This window comes from Phascolarctos cinereus, unplaced genomic scaffold (genome assembly GCF_003287225.1).
Source record: "Phascolarctos cinereus isolate Bilbo 61053 unplaced genomic scaffold, phaCin_HiC Scaffold_726;HRSCAF=1367, whole genome shotgun sequence".
Taxonomy (NCBI): Eukaryota; Metazoa; Chordata; class Mammalia; order Diprotodontia; family Phascolarctidae; genus Phascolarctos; species Phascolarctos cinereus.
The window spans coordinates 117476042-117494469 of NW_027556098.1; the positions used below are offsets into that span (position 1 = coordinate 117476042).

General features: G+C 41.6%; 1 protein-coding gene across 1 annotated transcript in view; it reads left to right on the forward strand.

Moving 5' to 3' along the window:
• The window catches only part of KALRN (kalirin RhoGEF kinase), a 709132-nt gene that overhangs the window by 656775 nt on the left and 33929 nt on the right, over window positions 1-18428 (forward strand). Inside the window, 5 exon segments of the mRNA XM_078146745.1 lie at window positions 1945-2037; window positions 8685-8796; window positions 10046-10236; window positions 10692-10793; window positions 13398-13540. Of these exon segments, the coding sequence (XP_078002871.1) occupies window positions 1945-2037; window positions 8685-8796; window positions 10046-10236; window positions 10692-10793; window positions 13398-13540 (641 nt within the window).

Below are 18428 nucleotides of genomic sequence, written 5' to 3' on the forward strand. Positions count from 1 at the left end.
TCAGCAGAAAGTGGAGGAAACCCACATATAGAAGTTGGAAAGGTACAAATAGCTGTGGGACAAGAGAGATAGGGATTCAATGTCAGTAAACAGTTTATAGTTGAACTGGCAAACTCAAGTCAAGAATATGAAGGAATAGCCTAAAGGGCTATATAACTGGTACATATATACCCTTTGACCCAGCAATACCCCTACTAGGTCCATATCCCAAAGATATCAAGAAAAATGGAAAGAGACCTATATGTACAAAAAAATTTATAGCAGCTCTTTTTGTGGTAACAAAGAATTTGACATTGAAGGGATGCTCATCAATTGGGGAATGGCTGAACAAGTTTGGTCTATCGTCATAATGAAATATTACTGTGCTGTAAGAAATGATGAGCAGAATAGTTTCAGAAAAACCTGGGAAGCCTTATATGAACCAAAACAAAGTGAAGTGAACAAAACCAGGGAACATTGTACAAAGTAACAACTATGAAGGACTTGGCTCTTCTCAGCAATACAGTGATACAAATCAGTTCTGAAGGACTTATGATGAAAAATACTATCTACCTCTAGAGAGAGAACTGAGAGTCCAAGTTGTTATTGAAGCATAATTTTTTTCACTTTATTTTAATTGTAACATGGCTAATGTGTAAATATGTGTTTCATGATTTCACATTTATAATTGATATCACAAGTCTCACCTTCTCAATGGATGGGGGAGGGGAAGGAAGGAAAAAAATTGGAACTCTTTTTTTAAATGAAGGTTAAAAATAAATAATAAATTTGTTTTTTGAAAAAGAATTTGAAGGAAAGAAAGTGAAGCCAGAGCAGGGATGATGGACTGAGAGAACAAGGAGAGGGTAAAGGCACTGAAAGTCCCAGTGGGTGTGTACAAAAGGTATCAGAATAGTAAATTAGAAGAACAGAAGGAAGCCTAAAAGGTTCTGATCTGAGAGAGGAATTTTGGGGTTCAAGATCATGTAAGTAGGACCATTATAGAGAACAGTGAGATTCCAAGCACAGCCTCCTCTGAGGTTTGTTGAAGTAGAATGAAATCATAAATCAATGGAATGTGAGGAGGTTGGTGAACTGAATGGTCAGCGCATTGTAGGTGATAAAAGCATGTATCTTGAAGTGCCTAAATACGAAGACAGAGGTTGGGGTGGAGAGAAGTACAGTTACCCATGTACTGAACTCCTTGAGAAAGAAGAAAGAGGGATGTGGAGGTAGATAGATGATGGAAATGGGCAACATGGATAGGTAGAGTGAACCTCAAAGGAGAAGTGTCTGAGTGACAGCAGTGGAGGGGGTGATGTCTAGAAGTAGAGGTACAAGAAGTATTCCTACTCTCTTTCCTGGTCTGTTATGTCAGGGGATCGTGAAAGGAGTGCTTTGTATTGGGGATATCTTCCAGAGTGAGTCATATTTGTATGAACACAAGATGGACACAATGCAAAAGGAAGACGTCTAGGGTAAAGGGCAGTTTGATAGCAACTACATGAAGGTTCCAGAGTTCAATGTGGAAGGAAAGGGCAAAGGTGGACAGATAAGGCTTCCAAAGGAAGTAGGGGTAAGTTGAATGGGGATTACCTAGCAGGGAGTAGAGTTTGGGCAGAAGTGTTTTAGAAGTTCTGAATTAGGGATTAGAGGACAAGCAGGAGGTAGGAATTTATTAGCCAGAGGACAGAACAGGGGAAATACTGAATATCTTGGACCCTCGTCCTCCAGGTTCCTATGACAGGAAGTGGCAGCTGTGCCAGGGAATTAGCCTATTCTGTTTTCTTCACATTTCTCCCCTTTTTCTCTTTCTCTCTCCTCTTAAATGCATATTTCCTCTCCTCTCTTTTTCTCCACCTCTGTCTCTCTGTTTCTGTTTCTCTCTTTCTCTCTCTCTCTTTCTTCCTTCTTCTCTCTCTGTTCTCCACCTACATCTAATCTGCTTTATATTCCTCCCTATAGGAAATCCAGCAGCGCCATGGACTAGCCAACTCTATCTCTTCCTACTTAATCAAGCCCGTCCAGAGGATCACTAAGTACCAACTGCTCCTGAAGGTACCCACCATTCCCCTAGCTCCATCCTACTCCCCTTCACCTCCACCTGTCACCTAATCAGGTGTCTCAGCATTGTTCATAATGATGGAGAAGTTCCCAACCCTAGACCCTTTCTAGCTTCAATCCCAAATCAGCATTTTAGAAACTGCCAAGATTTAGTTCTCTTAGTTCTAGGCTGATTTCTCCTTTTTCCAGGATGTTTTGTACTTGGAGCATAGAAAGAAAGGAGGCTTTCCCTAGAAGAGAGTTTCCTGTACAGTGTAGGACAATACCCCCTAGGGAGGCCACCATATATGGTCGATTGCTATATAAGCCCCTCTCTCTTCTCTGGCACAACACTCATGGTCACCCTGCTTCCAGCTGACTCAAGAACAAAGGGTCCTCGGGTTCAGGACCAAGGGCAGCTTTCCTGAGACTGGGAATCCAGGGCGTCAGTAGCTTTTGCCTAATTTCTGTGTTTGTCTAGCACAAAGTATTTTTGGGGTTTTTTTGTTTTGTTTTGTTTTTAATGCAATGGACCTGGCTGTGGGAGAGAGTATTCTTTAAGCTCTCTGGGAGCTGTTGAAACAGGAACAATCCTCATCTGTTTTTCTTTTAAGACCAAGTCAATTTAAACTTCTTATTCCACAGGGGAAAATATATTTTTTAATCTAATAAATATGTTACTCTCCCAGGGGCCTGGAAAAAATATAGTCAAGGTCCTGTGATTTTTTAACCAGGTCATTCCTTCAACTGCCAGGATAGAATCTCTCCCCATTTTGTCTGGTCACTACTTGACAAGTTGCCTTTCAGATCCAGCTAAGCCTTTGCATTAAGATGAGGGAATATGGGAGGGAAGCCTCTGTAAGAAGTTCCAAAAAAACCCTGAACCATGAGAATTCAGTTCAACAAACAATACTGAGCACTGGGTTTACAAAAAGAAAAGGAAACAGGCCCTGTTTTCAAGAAGCTTACATTCCTCTGGGCGATACAGCATAATGTGTGAACAGATAAGTATTTGTATAATCATTTGAGGAGGATGGAGGGAGCATTAACCCTGCTGGCTCCAACTCATCCTTCAAGGGAGAGTTTAGAAAAATGTTGTCCTACCTCCCAATGAACAGTCAGCCTGATGTCCAGAAATGGGTAATGAATTATGATTTAATTTGTTCACAATTCACATCATAAGGCACTCTTAGCAGAAAGAAGTGTGATCCTGTTTGAAATTCAGTGAAAAGAGCATAAAATAAGTTGGGGAGGTGAGTGGTCATCAGGATAAGGGTGAAGAGGGACAGAGATTTGTCCCCTTGTGCCTCTGATTACATATTTTGGGTATAGGAGCCTGGCCATGCATCATACCCACCTACTACCCTTCTCTTTTCTTCAGACACCTCCTATCTGTGTGACTCTAGAACAGTTACTTAACCTCTCTGAGACTCATCTATAAAATGGGGATTTATAATGCTTACACTCCCTGCCTCAGACTGTAGATCTTAAAGTGCTATGTGAATGGGAACTGTCAATTATTAACCTTATTATTTCTGCAAAAGGTCTGGGGCATTCAGATTTCAGTATGACAACACACATTACTGAAAACCACTCTGTAAATCCTTCTTTGTTAGGATTATAAAGCTGATCCAAGTTGCATTGGGACTAAAAGACATAAGACAAAATGTCTAAAATAAATGTCATTGACTTCATGACTTCTTTTCATTCCCCTTGTGTTCTGAATCCCTTGAATTCTAAGATAGGGACTGAGAAAGACATAGTCAAAAGAGGTTGGGGTGGGGTTCTGGAAGAGAGAAAAATACAGAAAATCCTGAGGATATTTGCTTATCAGCAATGCTGGAAATAGGATATTAATGAACTAGGAGAGAAAAGCAGGCACTAAGAAAGTGAGCTGGGTCACTCTCCAATACCTTGAATGCTGTTGCTTGGCCATTTTTCATTTTTGTCCAATTCGTCACACCCTTCTTTTGGGGGTTTTCTCGGCAAAGATACTGGAGTGGTTTGCCATATCCTTTTCCAGCTCATTTTACAGATGAGAAAATGGAGGTAAACAGGATATAATGACTTGTGCAGGTTCACACAGCCAGTAAGTGTCTGAGGCTACGTTTGAACTCAGCTCATCGTGACTCCAGGCTCAGCACTGTATCCACTGTGCCACCTCACTTCCCTACCTTGAATGTAACAAGAATTTAAGAAACGTTTGTTGAATTGAAGTGAATTGAAATGGATAATCTGGGGGTGGCTTAAAGGAAACAAATGGAATTCTTGCCAGACGCTATTGTGAGGTAATTTTTAAGGCTACTTTAAGTCTATAGCAGAAGCTCCAGCTGAATAAAAGGAAAAAATAGTTTGCTGAACTATTAACATCAATAATAAATAAGAAGGTTTTTACAAATAGACTCTGGGGTTTCCATCATTGAAGTCTTTTGTGTTCCAAGTAACTTGACTTTTAATTAGTGATCATCTCTGCCAACAGATGGAAGACTTTAGATACAATGGAAGAATGGAAGCCATATGTCCATTAGAGAGTTTGATATTCACTCTACAAATCGCTTTATTTGCCACATTTTTCCTGTTGGGCTTTTTCAGGAAGTGATTAATATATTCTTTCAATTTCTATTTTGCCCTCAGGTTCTAAAATATCAGGGCAGTTTTCCTTGGTAATTTCTTGAAAGATGATGTCTGGGCTCTTTTTTTTAATCATGGCTTTCAGGTAGTCCAATAATCTTCAGATTATCTCCCCTGGATCTATTTTCCAGGTTAATTGTTTTTCCAATGAGATATTTCACATTGTCTTCCTTTTTTTTCCCCTTCTTTTTTGTTTTATTGTTCTTTGGTTTCTCATAAAGATTCCACTTGCTCTATTCTGATTTTTAAGGAATTATTTTCTTCAGTGAGCCTTTGGACCTCTTTTTCCATGTGGCCAATTCTGCTTTTTAAGGTCATATTGGGCTCTTAATGAAATATGTAGCAGTTCCTTACCAGAAGCAGAGACCTGAAGAGAACTGAGTGCTCATTACTGGTAGACCAGTAGGTTAAATCCATTGGCATATTTTGTTCTAAATGAATACATATTTTCCATTGTTTCTGCCTGGGAAGTTCCCTTAACAATATCAAATTACCAGAGGATGAAGTTTGTTTTCAAAGTAAAGGGAGAAAAAACAATCAGTGAAATAAGAGAATATTAAAGTTTCTGTATAACAATGATGTCAAATCAACTACAACAAAGTGAAGTTGATAAGGAGTATAAGATTGGAAGTCAGAAGGCCTGGGTTCAAATTCTAACTCTACCTCTTTCTAACTTTGTGATCTTGAGCAAGTCATTTAACTGCTCCAGGTCTCAGTTTCCTATATAAAATGAGAGGGTTGGGGCAGCTAGGTGGCGCAGTGGATAGAGCAATGGCCCTGGAGTCAGGAGGACCTGAGTTTAAATCCAGCCTCAGACCTAACACTTTATACTAGCTGTGTGACCCTGGGCAAGTCACTTAACCCCAACTGCCTAAAAATATAATAAAATAATAAAAACAAAAACAAAAACAAAAAAAAGAGGGGGTTGGACTAGATCAGAGTTTCCCAAACTTATTTGGCCTACCACCCCCTTTTAAAAAAATTACTCAGTGCTTTCCTGGAAATCTACTTTCTTTAACTCTTTATTTTTTTTTTTGAAATTTGCATCATTAAAAAATATAAAATATTTTTAAATGGTGCATGTTAAATTTAATAATTTATTGTAAATTTGTGGGGGTTTTCCTGCATTGAAATTTTGATAACTCAATATTGCATCATGTAACCTTTATAATATGGTACTGTAAACAAGTCATTACATGCACATATTCCTGCTGATGCATGCTGGACTTCCTGACGATGTGTGACATACTTGCCTGCCAACACCTGCTTGTTAGGACCTATTGGCAGACTTGACCACTGATTGGTTGCATTTTGTGTGTTTATTTGGAAAATAATGTAATCACTACAACTTTAACTCTGTCACACAACTGATGAAACATGTATTAACAGTTTGTCAAAATTTTCTTCTCTTTCCTTATGCTTCCACCACCCCCTTATTTTATTCAACACCCCCAATTGCACCCAAGGCTATTACTGCCCCTTTGGATCATTCCAGTGCCCCCGAGGGGGTGGACCAGATGATTTCTGAGGACTTTCCCAACTCTAAATCTATGATCCTATATACCTAAATCCACTGGAGAAGAGGACATAGCTGAGACTTAGTAATTTGTCTTCAAATTTAAAACCCTTCTTCTGAACTAGAAGAAGGATCCCTGTCTGATGGTTGGAATTTGTGAAGAAGAGCAAGACTTATTCCAGTGGTGATGGAGAAAGGAGATAAGAGAAGGTTGGGGATAACTGAGAGAGTTAATGAAGAGTTCAGAAGTTAAAAAACGCATCCTTTGGCTTTGGCCACATATTGATCTAGAGAGCCTTCTTACAGAAAGAGACAGTAGACCTGGGTCTAAATCCACCTCTTCCAACCCCCATCCTTGACATTTATTGGCTATGTGAGAGTTAACAAGTCAATGAACTTCTCTGAGCCACAGCTTTCTCATCCAGAAAATGGAGACAGAAATGCTGTCTGACTTGCAGGGTTGTGAGGATCAAATCAGATAAAATATGTAAAGCACTTTGCAATTATTAAAGTACCATATATGTGTCTGTGTGTTGATCCCTGCACTGGACTGTGGGAAGAGGTAAAAGCAGGAAAACTGATACAGTCCCCATTGTCAGGGACCCTCACTCTGGTAGAGGAGAGAAGAGAACCACATGGGACCAGGAAACGGGAGACCTGGTTTCTAGTCCCATCTAGCTGTATGAGCTCTGGGTCTCAGTTTCCCCATCTGTAAGATGAGAGGGTTGGACTAAGTGACCTCCAAGGTCTTTGCACTCTGACATTCTGTGATTCTACGGAATTCTGTGTTTGTGCTCCCTATCCTCTGAGATCTCCCTAGGATAATAGAGGACACATGGCTTTGCCTTTTGGGGAGCTTCTCCCTGAAGAGGGAAAATAAGATACAGAGGCATTCTTATTCCTCTGAATAAAACTAGTTATAGCTTCACAGAAATGAAATTAGGTGAAATGAGATTTGTACAATTCTTTGCAAACATTAAAGCACTATATAAGGTTAGCTATTATTATTTATAGGAGGATGTGAAAGTTTTATCACATCTTTTTTTTCCCTCCATTTATCAATCAACAAGTGTTTACTGAGTCCCTGCTATGTGCTGAGTGAGAGGAAGAATTATGCAATAGATAGAGAGTGGGTCAGGAAGACTTGGGTTCAAATCTCTCCTCTGAACATTACCCTTAAGTGCCCCTAGGCAGCTCTGGAATACTCTAAGCAGCAGAGGAGTTGCTGAACTGCATTGGCAGAAGTGTTAGAAGACCTGCCTATACTGTGATGAAATCTCAGGTCCAGACCCTTCCCCAAAAATGTGCTAGGCTCTAGGGGACACAAAAACAAAATTGAAACTTCCTCTCCTCAAGAAACTAGGTGGTACAGTGGATAGAGTGCCAGACTTGGAGTAGGAAGACTGACCTTCATGAATTCAAATCCAGCTTCAGACACTTACTAGCTGTGTGACCCTGGGCAAGTAGGTCACTTCACTCTGTTTGCCTCAGTTTCTTCATCTATAAAAATGAGCTGGAGAAGGAAATGGCAAATTACGCTTATATCTTTGCCAAGAAAACCCCAGATGGCATCACAAACATAACTGAAATGACTGAACAACAACAAATCCTCAAGGGTCTTACATTCTAAAAGAGGAAACAATGCGTGCACATATGTGAATATACCAAAGAAATCCAAGGCAATACAAGAAAGGGGGAGACGCTTTCAGCTAAGGGGGAGCAAGAAAAGCCTCACATAGGACATAGAAGTCTCTCTGCCTAAATGTCAGCAATACATACTTTGCTCAAGGGGGATGTCTCCTTCCATACTATTGCATCTCCCCCACCTCCCAACCATACACATTCTCTAGCCCTGTTATACTTTTGTCATCAGAATTGGTAGTCAGGAAAAACTCACAGGATGTTATAAATGTTGATGAATTGGTAGAAACTTTGTAACAGCCAAGAGTACCCAGTCCATAGACTCGAAATAATGGATTTACTTGAATAGCACTTGTGTGTAGCTAACTTGAAGGGATGTGCAGCTAATCCTTCCCAGTCATGCTTTCCTCCCGATGGCCACCAGTCCTAAATTAATAAGAGGATTCCTTTGCAAACGTTAGCTCGTTTGAGCCTTACGGCAATACTGTAGAGTATGAAGTGTAGTTGTTTTTAATCCCCATTTTTCAGGTGAGGAGATTGAGGTGCAAAAAGATTAGGTGATTCTCTAAATCAAATGGCATACAACAGAGCCAGGTCTCAAGTCCAGAACTCTGAACTGAACTGAAAAGATTCAGTTCTTTTTCTACTCCAGAATGCTGCTTTGTTTGGACTGGGTGACACTGAATTTAGGGTAGCTCAATCTAGAAAATTGAATGGTTGGTCTTTCTGGGTCACATCCCAACCTTGTCTATAGTTCTGAGGATACATATACTACAGGGTGGACAAGGTGGACAATGGAAAGGTGATCATTGCCTCTAGGAAGCAGAAGGGAGCTATTGGAACCACCTTGATTATGTCTGGACTTTTTCCTTAGGAGCTTTTAACCTGCTGTGAAGAAGGGAAAGGGGAGCTCAAGGATGGCCTGGAAGTGATGCTCAGCGTTCCAAAGAAAGCTAATGACGCCATGCACGTCAGCATGTTGGAAGGTAGTCATCCCGAGCTTACCTACCCATGGGCCTTCTCTTTTTCCTAGGCACAGAGGGGCAAGTGGGAGTGAGCAGTGTAACATAGTACTAAACATGACACAGAACAGTGACAAATTGACAAATAAGCCCCTAATCACTTGTAATTATAAAGAATATTTAGGTATTAAGATTGACAGAAAGTTCTATTGGTCAACTGGTCCGTCCCCCAGCCTCCAAGCAGAGCCATGTTTAAGCCATTCAAGGTATATGGGTCTCAACCCTCCTATTAAATGTGTTGAGAGCAAGTTAGCATATTTATGACCAAAAGTGCCTGAGTTCTAAATGCAAAAATAGTCTTGCTGATTTTATATGAGTTTGTATATTGTTTATTTGCCTATGCAATTTATGTAGATTCTATCTCTCATCCCGAAGCATTCTTCAGTCCTATACCTTTGCTGCCAGGTTAAGTAGGCCAGGAAAGTCACCGAACTCTACAGAGGTGCATTGATCTTCAGGAACCATGTTTCTTTGGCTTAGAGAGGGCTTCAGTAAAGGTATCATAGCACTATAGAACAGATGGACCAAGATGCAATGTATTGGGAAAAGGTGGAATATATTAGAAGAGACAGAATTAAGTGCTTACGTCAGAATTGACAGGCAGAGATTTAAGGAAATACCTGTGCTCACATACACATACACGTGTCCTCCAGGAAGAAAAGATAACAAGGAAACTGGGGTCCAGGCTAGTCAGTCAGTCAGTTAGCCATTGACTTGGGCTCCAATCCATTCCAAGGTCTGAGTTAGAAGAAGTAGAGAAGATATGAAGGAAGTCAGCAAGCATTTACTAAGCAGCTACTATGTGCCACCCCTGTGCTAAGTGCTGAAGATACAAAGAAAGGCAAAAACAGCCCGTGCCCTCAAGGAGCTTATATTCTAATGGAGAGACAACATATGTCCCAACAAGATCTATACAGTATAAATTGGAGATAATGTTCCTTGCCCTTAGGGATCTCCAAGTATGAGGAACGTGGAGGTCACACACACACACACACACACACACACACACACACTACATACATGCTGGAACTATTAAAAAGGTCTACCTAGAGTCCAGAGCTCAACATGCATGTCACCACCAGAAGTTGCCAGAGCAATGAAAATTGAATGCTATCAGTCGAAAGAGTCTGCCCTGAGCAGGTGAGTCTTGAACTTGGCTGTGTATAGCAAGAGAAAAAAACTGAAAGAATGAGAATGCTTATGTGTCTTTCAGGGTTTGATGAGAACCTGGATGTCCAGGGGGAGCTGATTCTCCAGGACGCCTTCCAAGTATGGGATCCCAAGTCTCTGATCCGGAAGGGACGGGAACGACATTTGTTCCTCTTTGAGATCTCCTTGGTGTTTAGCAAGGAAATCAAAGACTCTTCAGGGCACACGAAATATGTTTACAAGAACAAACTACTGGTAGGTGGGGTCCACAAGGAACTCCCTGTTCTCATTGAGCCCTTAGGCTGGAAGGGACCTTGACAAGGTCATTGCATCTTTCTCCTTCCCCACCACCATCACCTTAATCCTAAAGCATCTCAGACAAATGAAGTCTCTGTTTGGAAAGATGCCTACAGAGGGAGATTCCCTAACCCTCCTCATGTTCCTACTTCAATTTTACAGTCAAGAAAATTTTCTTTATGTTGACTGCTTCCTCTTCCACTCTTTTTTGGTCCTTCCCAATTTTGAACAATTGTCTCTCTGTTCTTGTCATCCTGGATAGATGAACAGAATGTACCACTTGTTTAAGTTTGATTGACAGCAGCCCCCTCCCCGGTCCTCTCCTCTTTGTCGCCTTTCCCATCCTACCCCAGTCCTAAGTTTCCCCACTGCCCTGCCCTTCCCCGCCTCTCACAGGCCTTTCCTGTCTACAGACCTCAGAACTGGGTGTGACCGAGCACGTGGAAGGCGATCCCTGTAAATTTGCCTTGTGGTCCGGGCGCACACCTTCCTCGGACAACAAAACTGTATTGAAGGTGAGTCCTGCTCCTTGGTTTTCTTTCCGTCCATGGGCACAGGGACAGTCAACATTCAAGGCTAAAAGACAAGAAGTCTGACTGTCTCCTCACCCCCACTGGAAGGCAGTTTGCCGAGGTTTGGCTACTAGTGACGACTGTGATCTCACATGGATGTTGGAATGGCAAATTAGAGGAAGATGGCAAAACTCTCAGAGATTCCAGGAGGAAAAACTAGCCACTGAGTCTCTCTGAAGATGTGGCCTTCTCTGGCAGCGCTATTGATTTTCATAGACAAATAACCAAGCTATGTTCTGCCATGTGACCACTTAGGGTCACAAGACTGAAAAAGAACAAGTCGGTTTGAGAGGCAACGTGGTATGACGGATAAAAGCTAGACTTGGGGTCAGGAAGATCTGGGTTTAAATACTACCTATGACATTTACTAGGCATATGAGCAAATAATGGGCAAATAATTAACCTCTCTGAGATTTATTTTCTTCATCTGTAAAATGAGAATGCTAATACCCAGAGTGTCTATCTTGCTGTTGTGGGGTTTAAATGAGAATATGTGGAAAGCACTTTGCAAATCTTAGAGCACTATATAAATGCCAGCTGTTTCATGATTATTGTAATTAATTTCATCTAAACACACACAAGAACAGATTGATTCCTCACGTGGGAAAACCAGAATGATGAAAGGTTGAAACAGATGGATTGGAGGTGCTTGAAAGCAGGCCTCGTGGTCAACAAATGTATGATATTTTAGGGTTAATGAGTGAGAGAGAGAGACAGAGAGACAGACAGAGACAGGGGAGAGAGAGAGGAAGAGAGAGAGAGAGAGAGAGAGAGAGAGACAGACGGAGACAGGGGAGAGAGAGAGAGGAAGAGAGAGAGAGAGAGAGAGAGAGAGAGAGAGAGAGAGAGAGAGAGAGAGAGAGCATGCACATTTATTAAACCCTCACTATGTGGATGGCATTCTGTTGCCCTCTATTATTACCAATGCACATAAAAACAAAGATAGTACTTACTCTCAAAGAGATTACATTCTCATTGGGAAAAATAATACATAAAGAAGAACTGGAAAGGTAGGGGGAAGCCATCCCCACAGGGGAAAGGAAGAGCAGCAGTCCAAAGAGTCAGGGGCTCAGCTGGGTTGGAATTAAGCATGGCTTTGTGGGTACTTCATCAAAATGGAGGTTCTTCTGGGGAAGAACTCACAAATCAAAGGCAGAGGCTACAGAGGTGGAGCTGTTGCCAGTGTAAGAAGGCGCAGGCAGAGGTAGAGAAGCAGTAGAGACAAGGGAAGGGGACGGTCATTCCCTGAATTGTTAGCACTTAACGGTCAGCGAGGCTATCCCATACATATGAATGTATAAAAGACTTCAGACTATGCCATATAGGAGCAATACAGGGCCTTAAAGAGATATCAGATGTGCAAAAGAATTCCACCAGCTTCCCTAGAATTCATTCTACAAATCTATACTGAGTACTAGGGGCCTAGTATAGAAGACGGTTCCTGCATTTAAGGAGCTTTCAGGATATACACATATAACACAAATGCATGTGTACAGAGAATGAATAAAAATGATTGGAGGTGGGGGGGAGGATCAAATATGGCCTCAGACACTTACTAACTTTGTAACCCCAGGCAAGTCACTTAACCTCTGTTTGCCTCAGTTTCCTCATCTGTAAAATGGGGATAATAATAGCACCTATCTTTCAGGGTTGTTGTGATGATCAAATAAAATAATAATTATAAAGTCCTTAGTACAGTGCCTGATAAATGCTAGCTATGATAAAAATAACAATATTTAGTATTATTGGTATTATTATTAAGTGCTTACCATGTACCAAGCACCATTCCAAGTGCTGGAGGAATAATAGAATAAATGTATTTGGGAAGAAGTTGATTTTGAAAAATGGAGAACGGGCATAAAGCATCATGGATGGAATGCTGGATTTGGAGTCACGAAGATCTGGGTTCAAATCTCCCCTCAACTGTTACCCTGGGCAAGCCACTTAACTACAGTTATCCCTTCCATGTTGCAGGCGTTAGGGGCGCAGCACCCCTGTGATCTGGAAAATCCATGTCACATGTTTTGGCCCTGCTTCTGTACCAAAAAAAACAGTCTGCATTTTTTCTTTTCTTTTATGGGGTGTTTATAGTACCTTATTATAAAATTTGGGTTGATGGTATGTAATACTATATCTTTATACAGTATTGCATGTATATGTATGTGTGTATGTGTGTGTGTGTGTGTGTGTGTGTGTGTGTAAAAATGCACTTCTGAGTTTCTAAACTCGCTCTGTGTTGCCTGCTGGCCTTTGCATGTCATCTGTGGCTTCTGCAAAACTTCCAAAAAATTCCCATTTAATTTCTTATGCAGACCAGCAATATATCAAAACTGCTATGGGGAAAGTCATGTTGTGGAAGGAATAACTGTACTCCTCATCTGTCAAATGGCAATAATAATGATATCTGGCCCATGGAGTTATTATGGGGATCAAAGGAGAATAATGCATTTAAAGTGATTTTAAAATTAAAGGTGCTATGTAAACGTCCACTACGGCTGTTATTTATGCTTTTAAAGCCCCTGTCCTCTTTCCACCATACCATACTAGGCCTCCAGTATCGAAACCAAGCAGGAGTGGATCAAGAACATTCGAGAGGTGGTTCAAGAAAGGATCATTCACCTGAAGGGTGCTTTAAAAGAGCCGATACAGCTCCCTAAGACACCAGCCAAACAGAGGAACAATAGTAAGAGGTAACCAGCATCTCTTTCTAACTCCCTCTCTTTCTCTCTCTCTTCCTCTATAACCCAGCACTGCCTTGGGTGAGTCCAGTGGGGCTGAAGCTAGGATCCTGCCCATGAATGGTGGCAGAGTTCTCATAGCCATGGGTCCCAGCCTTGCCTGATCAGTCACGGCTTAGTTTAATTCAGCAAATATGGACCGAGCACCTGCTATATGCAAAATGATGTACCAGATACTTCCAAGGGAAAGATGTAGCCCATGCCCCAGTGGAGCTGATAAGTAAGCAGGAGAAGCCCTAATGCCCTAAGAAGTTAAGTGGTGATGCAAGATTGTATTGACTATGAGTCAGGATGAGTAATGCAGATAGAGAATGCTGCCAGCAGCATTCAGCAAAGGGAGAGATCAGTAGAATGTGGAGAGCTTGGAGAAGATTACATTCAGTTCGAAGGGTGGCCCAAGGCTTGGTAACATGCTACCTCTCCCGACATTGCCCTCCATCATTCTAAAGTTCCTTATTCCCAGGCTCGCAAGAAGCCCTAGAGCAAAGCTCAGACATGGGGTTTGTGCATCATAGGTGAGGTTTGAATAACAACAGTGACAGCTCAGATTACTACCATTCTTGAAAGTTTGCAAATTCCTTTACAAACCTTATCTCATCTGGACATTATACCCCTACTATTATTATCCACAAGTGGCTTTGAGCCTTCCCAGTAACTCCTGTAAGCTGACTTTTCACTAAAATAATTACCAATATGCCATGAAGAACAGGATTTTCTGGGGTATGAAGTGAAGACTTGGTTATAAGTGATGGTTTTATCATTGATTTGCTGTGTGACCTTGGGCAAATCACTTTATATCTCTGGGCTTCATTGTTTTCATGTATAAAATGATCCTGTTTGTGGGCAGCTAAGTGGCACGGTAGATAGAGCACCGGCCCTGGAGTCAGGGGGACCTGAGTTCAAATCCAGCCTCAAGACATTTACTAGCTATGTGGCCCTGGGAAAGTCACTTAATCTTGATTGCCTCCAAAAAATAAAAATAGAATGATCCAGTTCAATTAGATGATATTTAAATACCCTATCAGTTCTAACAGTTCATGAATCTGAAAAATAAGGTAAATTCTAATAGCAAATTAGTTTAATATTATTAAATATTAACAAATCAATTATTTGATGTTAAGAATTAATACATTCTATAATAAATTAAGAGGCAGCATACTGTGGTTGCATAGGTAGCTGAATTCAAAACCAAGAAGACCTAGGTTTAAGCCCTGCCCCTGACATTTACTGGCCACATGATCCTGGGTAGTTCATTAAACCTTAGTGTTTTAGGTAATTCTCTTTTTAAAAAACAAACAAACAAACAAACAACAACAAAAACATTTATTGAACTCCTTCTTTGTTCCAGGCACTGTGCTAAGCACTTTACTATTTTATCTGATATTATTTCATTTAATCATCGTAACAACCTGGGAGGCAGGTGCTATTATTATCCCCATTTTACAGCTGAGGAAACTGATGTAGATACAAGTTAAGTGACTTGTCTAGGGCCACACAGCTAGTAAGTGTCTGGAGCTGGATTTGAACTTCTGTCTTCCTGATCTCTGGCCCAGCACTCTGTCCTCAGTGAAACCTAGCTACCTGCTAAACCTATAAGTTGCAAAGGTGACAACCTGCATTGGTAGAGGGAGTTTCCTGACCTGGGAGTTCTTTATATCAATAAAGTCGTGGGTCTAATCCCTATCCCTTCCCTAATCAATCATATTAAGAAAGGGTCCATTGCTGCAGTTGCCTGTCTTTTTTTCTCCAGTCCCAGCTCCGCCTGAAAAGCACACCATTTATCAAACGGATTTTTATGCAGGATTATGAAGGCAATGTGGAAAGGCGGGCTGGTGCAGGGATAGCAGGCCAGTATTAGAATCACAATGATCTGGGTTAGACCTTGCCCGTAACATATACTGGCTATCTAACCTTGTCACTGCCCCCAAGAAACTCTCTATAACTATAGGTTGCAGAGAAATTGTGTTTTTGCACTGGTAAAAATCTATTTTTACCAATCTGGTGCTCCATTATACCAGATGCAAGAGTGTCCCTGATACGCCTTGTTTTACAGGTGAGGAAACTGAGGCACAGAGAAAGTTAAGTGACTTGCCCAGGGCAACACAGAGAAGATGTGGCAAAGCTGGGAGTTGAACTCCAAATCCATTCTTCTAGTCAGAGCAGGGCAGAGTGGACTTTGTCTCTATCATAACTGTGATACTCAGATCCTAGCTAAATCCCAGCATTCCCCTGAGACATAGGAAATGCTGCCTTCTTTACCTTTCTTTTACCAATCTAAGCTTGTGGGAGGAGGAGGAAGAGAGCACATTTCTTGTATGGATGCTCCTGGCCTTCTGAAGCCTTCTTGAAGTGCCAGACTTCCAGGCCCAGGGTGTTCCTGAACTTTGGCTCAGACCAGATACTCAAGATTCTAAGGCCTGAGTGTCTATCACCCAAACATCTAGCCACCTAACCTGCCTGTTTTAGACAGAGTCTCTGGCTCCTCTGTACACTGCTCATGTGAACTCAGGCAAGCTGCTTCACTCCTCTGAACCTCAGTTTCCTCATTTGTAAAATGAGGGGGTTGGAGCAGCTGATCTCTACAATCTCAACCCGCTCTAAATCTTTGATCCTTCCCAGGTTCCCCAGTTAGCTAATTCTCTCTACCTCCCTTTAAAATACCTTGTTTTTATTTAGCTGGTTGAATGTTGTTTTCCTCCAGTCAAGTTCCCTCCTTCAGGGCAATCACTCAATCAACAAGCATTTATTTATTAAGCACCTACTATGTGCCAGGCACTATGTGCTAAGTGCTGGGGATACAAGTACATCCTTACTTGCAAACAGCTGTATATTCTAACAGAGAAGACAATAAGTACGCTAATGAATATGCATGTAGCTTAAAGTGAACAGATACAACTATATACAAAGTAATTTAATACAAGTTAGTTTATAAGGAAGTACCTAAGCAGTTAAGGGCTTCAGGAAAGGTTTCACATAGAAGATGGCCCCCAGGCTGCATCTTAAAGAAGATAAAGACTCTAAGGGGAAGAAATAAATAGGAAGTTCATTCCAGGAGGGGGAGAAGGATATGGTGGCTCAGGCAAAAGTATCTCACCACCTGGTACCTGGTAAGGACTTAATAAAATCTTTGGGGGCTTTGTTGTATATTTTGGTGAAATTGAATTCTTCAAGAAACACACAAAGAAAATGGGTCAAGGGCTAAGGGCCAAGGGTGGTAAAAGTTTCTCCTTCCCAATACCATGTCTTAGGGACAGAGGATTAGAGTTGATTGGCCAGCCCCCCAAACTCTGAGGATTGTCACTCATTGGAATAAGGAATATAAATAAAAAGAATCTTCAATCCCCTTTCCTTATGTAATGTCATCCCAGAAGAGGCATTATCCCTGGGGTCAGCCAGAATAAATAGAATGAGTAGCCAGGAAAGATCTACAGAGTTTGAGGTCTAATGACTGTCTAGATCCAGGCAAAGCTCAGAGAAGGGTCAATTTGGAGCAAAGATACAGCAAAGGGCTGAGGCACCATGACCCATACCATTGATCATCTCTTCAATGCTTAGAGGTGAGACCATGCCTCTGTCCCAACCCCTGGAGGCCAACTGATCTGCAGACCCACAGTAAGGCAGAAGATACGACCCCGACCCTTGGAGCTCTCCCAGTTTAATGGAGGAGACCACACAAATAGGCATGAAAAAATACATGAGAAACACAAAGAGGGGAAATCTCATAAATAAATGAAAACCAGCATGACTTTAAAGACCAGTTTTTCTAAGGGATAACATTGTTGGGTACAAAGGTAGAACTGGAAAGGGGGCATCTCAGACAAGTTCCCAGAGGAGGTAAGCTAGAGGGGGTCTTGAAACAGGTTCTGAAAGATAGGAGGGATGCTGTTTGTCCCTGGCCCCCCTGTCGATGTCCAGGACAAAAGAAAGCAAGGAAGCATAGCAGATACAACAAATGGAGACTATGGCAGAGGGGTCAAACATGTAGAGCCACCACACTGCCAAGTGCCCCACAACCAGATTACAATGTAATTGGGAAGTATTTAACAAAACAAATAAATAAAAACACAATAAAACATAGATAATGTTAATATGTGATATGGACTAAGTCAATTTGAGCCTGCAAGGATACTTATGTACCCCATTTCTATTTGAGTTTGACACCACTAGACTACGGGACTGGTAATCAGGCTAAATCCCTCTTCCTCTGCCGCTACAATACAAGGGAAGCCTCCCATCCCCACCCCCACCAGCTCCAGCCTCATATCACTGCCCTGAACCTGATGAGCTGGCTTCATCTACAGAGGAGACAGACACTAGCCAGGATGGTGGGAAGCAGTGTAGTCATAGCAGAAGGAACATAGGATATGGGGCCAGAGGAATTTGGTTCAAGTCCCACTTTTTCTACTTACTAGAAATTAGCAAAAGGGACCAGACTAATGATTTCATTGGCATGCAGAACTCGTAGATGAAGAAAAACTCCCTCTACCAATATAGATTAGCACCTTCTTTGAAACTTACAGTCTCTAAGAGTTGCCCAGAATGCTGAGAGGGGCAGCTAGGTGGCACAGTGGATAGTGGGTTGGAGTTAGGAAGACTTGAGTTCAAATCTGGCCTCAGACCCTTATTAGCTGTGTGACTCTGGGCAAGTCATTTAACCCTGTTTGCCTCAGTTTCCTCATCCATAAAATGAACTGGAGAGGGAGATGGCAAACCACTCCAGTATCTCTGCCAAGAAAACCCCAAATGTGGTCACAATGAGTCAGACACGATGAAAGCAACTGGACAACATTCAGGATGTATACAGAATGGCTAGAAGCTAATCTGAGTTGGAAAGCCATGA